This window comes from Dipodomys ordii, unplaced genomic scaffold, assembly GCF_000151885.1.
Source record: "Dipodomys ordii isolate 6190 unplaced genomic scaffold, Dord_2.0 Scaffold54, whole genome shotgun sequence".
NCBI lineage: Eukaryota > Metazoa > Chordata > Mammalia > Rodentia > Heteromyidae > Dipodomys > Dipodomys ordii.
The window spans coordinates 3,039,920-3,049,409 of record NW_012267270.1 but is presented as its reverse complement, the minus strand read 5'-3'; the positions used below and the strand labels follow the sequence as shown (position 1 = coordinate 3,049,409).

General features: G+C 59.6%; 2 protein-coding genes across 2 annotated transcripts; one reads left to right on the top strand and one right to left on the bottom strand.

Annotated features, from left to right (window-relative positions):
- The first annotated feature begins 1,102 nt into the window (after positions 1–1,102).
- Ndufv1 (NADH dehydrogenase (ubiquinone) flavoprotein 1, 51kDa) lies at positions 1,103–6,584 on the top strand. The gene is made up of 10 exons (XM_013021165.1): positions 1,103–1,316; positions 2,821–2,903; positions 2,976–3,146; positions 4,278–4,461; positions 4,738–4,927; positions 5,232–5,444; positions 5,584–5,750; positions 5,988–6,069; positions 6,184–6,329; positions 6,436–6,584. Exons 1-10 carry the CDS (start codon positions 1,245–1,247, stop codon positions 6,520–6,522), a joined length of 1,395 nt encoding a protein of 464 aa, XP_012876619.1. The 5' UTR covers positions 1,103–1,244; the 3' UTR covers positions 6,523–6,584.
- A 164-nt stretch (positions 6,585–6,748) lies between these two features.
- Positions 6,749–9,482, bottom strand: LOC105989074 (double C2-like domain-containing protein gamma; the record flags this gene model as incomplete). Its single annotated transcript, XM_013020882.1, has 10 exons — positions 6,749–7,002; positions 7,070–7,166; positions 7,259–7,340; positions 7,421–7,575; positions 8,465–8,518; positions 8,621–8,756; positions 8,880–8,989; positions 9,099–9,170; positions 9,245–9,324; positions 9,404–9,482. Coding segments are annotated over 10 exons (996 nt in total), but the record flags the coding sequence as incomplete, so codon positions are not given.
- Between the last annotated feature and the right edge of the window lie 8 nt (positions 9,483–9,490).

Genomic DNA, 9,490 nt, shown 5'->3' with positions numbered 1-9,490 from the left:
GGAAGGAAGGAAGGAAGGAAGGAAGGAAGGAAGGAAGGAAGGAAGGGAGGGAGGGTGGGAGGGAGGGAGGGAAGGAGTACAGGCCTGAAATCCAGTCCAGCTCTTCCTGGGATCCCAGGGTTGGGAAGTCTGAGGAGAGGAGCCACTTGAGGTGCAGGCTAGCCTGGGCTACCTCAAAATTTTCATAGCCAAGCAAACAAACCAGATCTCTAGAGAGAAAGAATGAAGGATGATTAGCCCAGAACAGAGGAGATGGTTCTTAGCATCAGGACTGAAAGACTAAGCTGAAGAAAAGCCAAAGGGACACCTACAGTGGGACCAAGACAAGGTCCAACAAACACCCTAAAGGTTCTTAGGTCAGGAAGGGTCTTAGGGCAGGAGGTGGATCACAGCCTGACCCGGAAGAGGGCTGGTGGTGCCTTCAGTGCCAATCCAGGGCCTGATTCCGAGGACAATAGAGTCATGGCTATATTCGGAGCAGGAGAGCGGCGTACTGGGCCCCCGCTGCCTGGACTAGAGCCCCCCGCCCTTTCCCACAACGCGGGCGGGAGGGTGTGCCGCCCTTTGACCTTCTCTGGTCTGGGCCTCGCCACAACCAGGCCTCCAGGCTCACCCTCTCTGGGAACCAACTCCAAGAGCCCCAGCTTGTCTCTGCCGCTCTCTTTCCCTGGGCCCACGGGCGCCCGGAGGCAGGGCACCGAAGCGGCCAGCAGCTGGACCCGTGGCCCGCCCGCGCCCCCACGACTGTGTATATACCAGATGCACCCAAAATGCAGAACCTGTAGGAAGTGGACCATGCCAGGGCCCTGCAGAAGGATACCACGAGTCTTGTTTAGTAGCAGTTTGGAAGGTGAGGACCGCAGCAGGACGCGAGAAAACGGAGCCGCTGGCTAAGGAACCACCAAGGCTCAGACAGTTAGAAAATGATTATACCCAGCTGGAGGAGGCGGGTCAAGGCTGCTGGGACTACATTTCCCAGAAGTCCCTGCGCCAGAAAGAAAGCTTCTCTCTCTCTCTCTCTCTCTCTCTCTCTCTCTCTCTCTCTCTCTCTCCCTCCCCCCCCCTCCCCCCCCCCCCCCCCACCGGCCGAGGGCGGGACCCGGGAGCGCAGGGATGCCTGGGAGCACTGCCGGGCCGGGCCGCGTGACGCCATTCCTGTGCGCCGCCTAGAGTCTCCGTCGCGCCGGTTCTTCAGCTCCGAGCGGTGAAGGTGACAGCGGGAGGTGACCGGCCCGGTCCCCGCGATGCTGACGGCACGGCGGCTGCTCGGCGGGTCGCTCCCCGCGCGGGTGTCTGTGGTTTTCTACAGCGACACGGTGAGGCCCGGCTGGCTGGGGCCCGGGCGTCCGCGGCCGGGTCTTGCCGCCGCGCCTTCGCGCCAAGCCCCCTTGCGTAGTGCCTTCTGCGGAGCCCTCGCTTCGTCCCCAGGCAGGCCGGGAGGCTGCAGCTCCGTCCCGGCTGTAGTTAAGGGACGGTTGCAATGGGAGGCTGACCCCTCGTCGGGCAGCCTGGCTTTTCTGTTTAGCCGCCTCTTGGTCTACGGGAAGTTTTGCAAATTCGTGGAGCGTCCTAGGCTGTCCTTCCTTCCCCCCTTGCAGGCTTGTAGGGTGCGAGAGATCATTGCTTCATTCTGCATGTGTAGACAGCATGGAGGGGGATGTGCAACTCCTCACTCCCGTCCCATTCCAGCGCTCTGCTCTTCAAAGGACTGAGAGTGCAAGTCAGGTTTTCTCCTCGCAGGCCACTCTACTAGGTCATGTGAAATTCCTAATGAACCCTCTAGATTTCCTGTGTGTCTCAGCTCCAGTAAGGCATTTCTGTTTCATAGTAAACACATTTTGGTGGATGCTGGTGGCTCACTTCTGTAATCCTACCTCTTCAGGAGGCTGAGGTTTGAGGATTGTTGTTGGAAGTCAGCCCAATTGGGAGACTCATTTCCAGTTATCCATTCTGGAAGTGGAACTGTGGCTCAAGTGGTAGAGCACCAGCCTTGAGTGAAAAAGCTCAGGCACAGAGCCCAGACCCCAAGTTCAAACTTCACTGACCACATAAAACAGATTTTTACCTCTTTAGAAGAGTTATTATAAATCCCCTGCCCTAGCAAAGTTTTGGTCCAGCAAGAGAGCCCGACAAATGGCATGCCATCATGCAATTTCTATGTGTGTGTATGTATGCACGCACATTTGCATGCACACATGTCTACCAGTATGGTAGCTAGAATTCAGGGCTTTGTAGCCTTGCTTGGCGTTATTGCTGAAAACTTGTTCTCTATCACTTGAGTCACACCTCCACTTCTGTCTTTCTGCTGGTTAATTAGAGACAGGTGTCTCAAGGACTTTTCCTGGGCTGCCTTTGAATCGCAGTCCTCAGCTCTCTAGTCCTCAGCTTTCTGAGTAGCTAGGATTATAGGTGTGAACCACCAGTACCCTGGTCATTCATACAGTCTTGTTGTTATGATTTTAGTGTGGGCTTTGGTCTTTGACAGACCTCAGATCAGATTCCATTGGTTGCTTTCAATTGTGTGATTGTTTTGTTTTGCTCAGAGACTCAGTTTCCTTCTTTGTAAAATGGAGGAAATAATCTGTCTCAGGATCATTATAGGGATGAATTGAGATTTGGGGTGTAAAATATTCAGGCCAGTACCTGCTAAAGAGGAAGTACTGAAGTTGGTAACTAAATGGCAATTATGGTGATTCAAAGGATTTGAGGCTCAGGCTTCTGCCCTCTCTTCAGCCCAGCCCCTCCTAAACAGGAGGACACAAGAATCTGTAGCTTCTCAAACAACCTTGGCTGGGACACCTGACCTCTTTGTCTCCTCAGACAGCGCCCAAGAAAACCTCATTTGGTTCACTGAAGGATGAAGATCGGATCTTCACCAACCTGTATGGCCGCCATGACTGGAGGTGAGGCAGTGCCCTTAACCTGCTGGTCCCTTTGCAGGGCCTTTCCTTCACTGTCTTCCCCACTCTGTCCAGGCTGAAAGGTGCCCAGAGTCGAGGTGACTGGTACAAGACCAAGGAGATCCTGCTGAAGGGGCCCGATTGGATCCTCGGTGAAATCAAAACATCAGGCCTGCGGGGCCGTGGAGGTGCTGGCTTCCCCACTGGCCTCAAGTGGAGCTTCATGAACAAGCCCTCAGATGGCAGGTGAGTAGGGGAGACAAGACAGTTTGCAAGAGAGTCTGGGGATGGCTGAGATTTATATGACCCTTGAGGCTGTTTCCTGAGAAACTGTAGCTTGAATGAGATAAGAAAGCTGATTGTTGGTGACTTATGCTTGTAATCCTAGCTACTCAGAAGGCTGAGAACTGAGGGTTATGATTGAAGCCACCTGGGCAAAAAAGTGTGAGACTCTTACCTCCAGTTAACTACAAAAAGAGCCTGAAGTGGAACTGTAGCTTACGTGGTAGAGCACAAAAAAACTCAGACAGCACCCAGGATTTGGTGCTGAAAAGAAAATACACCCAGACTATGAGTAGATGGGATTTTTTTTTTTTGGGGGGGGAAGGTCTGGTCATGGGTCTGAACTCTGGGCCTGGGCGCTGTCCCTCAGATCTTCAGCTCAAGGCTAGCGCTCTACCACTTGAGCCACAGCGCCACTTCCAGCTTTTTTCTGCTTATGTGGTGCTGAGGAATCGAACCCAGGGCCTCATGCATGTGCAAGTGCTCTACCACTGAGCCACCTTCCCAGCCCTAGATGGGATTTTTAGTTTTCTCTGGCATTCACCTTCCTCAGGGATTTAAGGTATAGCAGAATCAATAGGAAAGTTTGATTCCGGTAGGTTTGGCTGTTCAAATCCCAGCTTTGCCTTATACTAATTGTAGGGTTGTTATGGCCATACGCCCCTTTTCCGCACGTGAACATACTATCATTTTGGAATAAAAAGATAATATTCATTCAGCATTTAGCCCATACTTTGGTTGTCACTCAGAAAGGAAATAGTGAAAATTAGCTGCTCTTTCTCTTTTGGGTCCAGAGATTGAAGGTTGAGGAAGGCTTGTTGTGACCATGAGCAGAATTTGTCCCTCAAGGAAAGCACAAGGAGGGATACTGGGATTGAGCAGAGCAAAGAACGTCCTGGTGATTATTCCTATTCAGAGAGAATAGACACTGAGCTCTCTCATCGGTGCTGAGTAGGCATAGCCCCAGGGACATGGTGGGAAGTCAGAGAGGGATCAGCTGTGTCTCTAGACATCGGTGAGGCCTCCCTGGGAGGAACAGAGACTCAGTCCTTGTGGGATTGTGTAGCATGCCCGACTGACCTGTGAGCCCCACAGGCCCAAGTATCTGGTGGTGAATGCTGACGAGGGGGAGCCAGGCACCTGCAAGGACCGGGAGATCATGCGCCATGACCCTCACAAGCTGGTGGAAGGCTGCCTGGTGGGGGGCCGGGCCATGGGTGCCCGTGCTGCCTATATCTACATCCGCGGAGAATTCTACAATGAAGCCTCCAATCTGCAGGTGGGCAGGGGCAGCCTCAAATGTGCACTCCTCCCTTCCCCCTACTGCCCTCTCCCGCTGTTCTGGGAAGCTAGTGCTGGTCTTTGGAGCTCAGCTGGCACAGCGGTGGCCATGCCTGTATGCAGACCGAGCAGGACCAGGCCTTGACGCCTTTCTTCTCTGGGCTCCTTCTTTATCACCAGTGCCTCAACTTGGAAAGCCTTCAGGGGTTCAAAGCCCATGGAGTTAGAGGTGCACTTGTAGGTTAGGCTGGGGAATTGACATCTTGTCCCTCAGGTGGCCATCCGAGAGGCCTATGAGGCAGGCCTGATCGGCAAAAACGCCTGCGGCTCTGGCTATGATTTCGATGTATTTGTGGTGCGCGGGGCTGGAGCCTACATCTGTGGAGAGGAGACGGCGCTCATTGAGTCCATTGAGGGCAAGCAGGGCAAGCCGCGCCTGAAGCCGCCCTTCCCTGCGGATGTGGGTAAGACCTCACGGACCCCGAACCTTGTCTTGGTTGAAGCTGGCTTGTTGCCTGTGGGTGGTTTTTGTGGGATTTCTTGGTGCAGGGCCAGAAAAGAGGGTAGTACTAGCATCCAGGCTCTGCCTCCACAGTGCCCATTCTGGGAGCTAGGGATGTGATGGTGAGCATGCGTGAGCTCCTCTGAAGTCGGGGTCCAGCCTGGGTGGGGTGACTAGTGAGTGTGATGAGCCCTGGAACAACCCCTGCTGCGAGAGCCCGCCCCGCCCCGCCCCTGCCACCAACCCCATTGCTCATCTCCTCCAAGGGGTGTTCGGATGCCCCACGACCGTGGCCAATGTGGAGACAGTGGCTGTTTCCCCTACCATCTGCCGTCGTGGGGGCGCCTGGTTTGCCGGCTTTGGCCGAGAACGCAACTCTGGTACCAAACTATTCAACATCTCCGGCCACGTCAACCACCCTTGCACTGTGGAGGAAGAGATGTCTGTGCCCCTCAAGGAGCTGATTGAGAAGCACGCGGGTGAGTCCGGCTGCCATGCAGGGGCTCAGGACAAGAGCCAGGCTGAGGGGGCTGACAAGAGTCCCGGCTTGGGACGAGGCAGCTGTGTCTGCCCCAGCTCTGACCATCCTTTGTTGGGGGGACTGACTTGGGCCCTCAGGAGGGGTCACAGGTGGCTGGGACAACCTTCTTGCCGTGATTCCCGGTGGCTCGTCTACCCCCCTGATCCCCAAGTCCGTGTGTGAGACAGTGCTGATGGACTTCGATGCGCTGGTGCAAGCGCAGACAGGCCTGGGCACGGCCGCCGTGATCGTCATGGACCGCTCGGTAAGGGCAGCCGCGCCCACTCAGTCCTCCTGCCAGCTTGCCTTCAGCCTCCCTACTTCCTGCAGCCCGAGATACCTGTGCAGTGCTGCAGGAGGGAGCCAGGCCGCTGCACGGGATGCCCTAGACCTGGGCGGTGCTGGGCCCAGGAAGCTAGCACCCAGGGGTGGGATGCTGCTGGGGTCTACAGCCCAGGCTCCACACAGACCGAGCCACCTGCTCACTTGCTTTTTCTCCCAGACGGACATCGTGAAGGCCATTGCCCGCCTCATCGAGTTCTACAAGCACGAGAGCTGTGGCCAGTGCACCCCATGCCGAGAAGGTGAGCGTCGGTAGGCCGGAGCTGCCCGCAGGGGCTTCTCAGTGGCCACCCCCCTGTGCCTGCGCCCATCCCCTGGCTGGGGAACATCAGGCCCCCTTGCTGCTGTGGCTGCAGGTGTGGACTGGATGAATAAGGTGATGGCCCGCTTCGTGAAGGGGGACGCTCGGCCGGCGGAGATCGACTCCCTGTGGGAGATCAGCAAGCAGATAGAGGGCCACACGATTTGTGCTCTGGGTGACGGGGCCGCCTGGCCTGTGCAGGTACTCCCCACCCTGCTGGGTGGCTCTAGTCTGGTAGCCCTGAGAGCCCAGGGCATGGGGAGGCTTTGGGACCCTGCGTCACGCACCGCCTCTCTCTCTGTCCCAGGGTCTGATCCGCCACTTCCGGCCTGAGCTTGAGGATCGGATGCAGCGGTTTGCCCAGCAGCACCCGGCCCGACAGGCGGCCTTCTGAGCCCCGTGCCCCGACCTGCCGTCTGGATTACTGGACAATAAAGCACGTGCCTCCCACTCTCCCATCCCGGCTTGTCTGTGACTGCATTTCAACCTGCGATCCCCGCTACCCCCCTCCCCACTTCCCCCTCCTCCTCCTCCTCCTCCTCAAGAACCCTGTTCCCAGTGCCAGCAGCAAGATAGAGTGGGGACCAAGGGCCAGAAGCAGGTGTTTATTTGGGGTTCACTACTTGGAGTGAGGTGGCTGAAAGGCAGGGGCTAGAATGGGCGCCGTAGGTGGGGAAGAGCCAGGGCTCCTTGCAGCCTGAGCGGTGTCCCGGCTGCGGGGGAGGCCTCGCGCAGGCCCGTGCTCACGGGTCACCACACGGGGGTGCATCGTCCAGCGGGTGCCACAGCTCCAGCCGGTGGTCGCAGCGGCCCAGGCACTCGTGCCAGTGGCGCAGGCGCTCCCCACTGGCCTGGCTGCTCAGCTGTACCCCGCCTGTGGTGGGGGACGGGTGAGGAACAGCAGGACCCTTGGGGCTCTCTGTACCCCGTATCCCACTCACCAATGAAGTCATCGGCCGTGCCCAGGTCGTAGTCCCACACAGACACCAGCAGCGCCTTCTGGGCCAGCTCTTCCCTCCGGCCCGGGTAGAAGAATTCCTGCAGGGAACGGGCAGGAAGGAGGCGGTGGGTCCTTCGTGGCTTCAGAACCAGGCTCCGGCCAGGCTGGGGCCCTCCTGGCACAAGCTCACCTCATTGAACTCGGGGTTCAGGGTCTTTCTCCGAACACTGGTCTTGTACTTGGACTTCTTCCCCCCGTTTGGGTGCAGGAAACTGGTGAGGGAGATGGGGGCGTTGGGGTGACCCGGGATCTGGGGAGCTGCCGCCTCACCCCGCCCCCCGCTTCTACTCACAGGCGGACAAAGGGGTCTGAGTAGCCGTTGGCGTCCATGGGGGCCAGGTGGGCGCAGCGCAGCACCCCCACCAGCAGGCCGCGGCGCTGGGAGCTGTAGCACAGCGACAGCAGGATGCGCCCGCGCTCCTCCCCGGCCATGGCCTCCGCCTCTTCCTGTGGGTGCAGCCTGGGGTGAGCCCGGCCCACCCACAGCCCAGCCCACCAGTGTCCCCGCCCCAGCCTCTGGGAGCCAAACAGGGCCAGGGCCCTAGAAGGAACCCTGTGGTCAGCTGTGCCCTTCTGGGCTGGGGGGAGGGGGAGCTGCCCCCCCTGCACATCCATCGTGGAAGGAAGAGACGAGGGGCTCAAAGGCCATGCACATGCTGATGCTTCCTGACTGGACCCTCCGCCACCCCTGCAGAGCCAGCCCCCGCTGTGGCAGCCGCTGGGGGGCGCTATTGTGCACTTACGAAGAGCAGGGCTCTTCAGTGCCACCCTGACTACTCTGCAGAGCACAGCCCCAGCCTCCTGTCTCGGGATGCCTGAGGAGAGTGGGCTTCAGACCCCATCCGCAATGCAGAATCCAACCCTCCCCTCCCCATGGCAGGCAGTTCTCAGGAGCAGCAATGGCATGGCCTTAAATCAGCTGCAGGCACTTGTAGCTCCACCAGGGGGCAGCAACAGCCCTTTGCTGGCAGGGGAGCTGGAGAACTGGCCCTCAGCCACAGGTCCCCTTCCTGGCTGGACAGTGGCACCTGGACAGGTGTTTGGTATCAGGGTTAGAGACACCCTGAAGTCACCTTCCCTGGGTCCTGACCGGGAGGGGCACCCACACTGAACTGAGGGCCTCACCCCTCAGCCACAGTTAAACACACATCTCAGCTCTGCCTCCAGGTCGCTTGCTCTCTGCTGGCCTCATCCATGAGGACTCCGCTGGCCCCCTCCCTGCCCACCCACAGGGCCCCGACGCATCCCTGGAGCTCCAAGGGCTCCCGGAGCTTGTGAGAAAGGGCTTCAAACTCCTCCGAGTCCACCCAGCCCTGGATCCCCTGCCGCGACCTACCTTCTCGTACAGGGACATGCCTCGGGCTGTGTCCAGGCCCTTGGGCCTCTTAACCTGAAAGGACAAGAGAGCCTGGTGACCCCGGCTGATGCGGCTGGGTCCCCTCCACCCACCTCCGCCCCACGCGCTGGCCTCCGATCACCAGCCTCCACTCACCAGCCTCCGCTTCTCCAGGCAGACGCGGAAGCTCCTGGCTCGGTTGGGCACCAGCTTCCTCAGGGGGACCCGCAGCTCCCCGAGTGGGGGGGCGCTCCGCCTTCGCCGCAGCCGGGAGTCCTCGCACACGCACAGCCTGGTGGGCCTCCGAGTCGGACCAGGCCGCACCCCCGCTCCACCACCCCCACGCCCCCGTCGCCATCAGGGGCCCCACCTCCACCCCTGCCCCGCTCCCTGGTGGCCCAGGCCCGGTGCTCACCGCAGGGTCTTGTGCCCAGCGTCCTGGCAGGTGAAGCCGTGGTAGGTGAGGGTCTCCTCCCACACCGGTCCCCTTGTGCCCCGAACCGTGCGTGTGCGAAGCTGGCTGGCCTGGACATCAAAGTGCGTGAGGCCACGCGCCCTCCTGAGCCAGGCCTTGTGGGTGGGGAGATGGGGGGGCCGGTGGGGGCAGCAGTGGAGGCCCGCGCCTCGCCCTTACCTTGCTGGCCCCTGGCAGCAAGTTGGCTTTGACGTAGGTGTCCACAGAGCCTGAGGCTGGTGGCTTGAGGCCCTGCGGGGAGAGGGGACAGGCTGGGGTTCGCCCTGGACCCCCTTTCCATGCGGGGACACCGGCCCCCTCCTCACCTTGGCGCGATGGGCCGTGCAGTGCAGGGCACTGTTGTCCGCGTCGAAGAGAAGCGTGAACTCCAGGGTGCCCAGGGCAGCTGGGGGCAGGGGGAGGCAGGGTGGGGTCCCCCTGCGGCTCCCCCAGACCCCATCCCGGCCGTCCCCTCCCCTACTCACTGCTGTCATCCGAGTCCCCCTCTGTGTCTGAGTCGGGTGGCGGCAGGGGCGCCGCGCGCATGGCGGGGTCGGGGTCCGCGCGGAGCG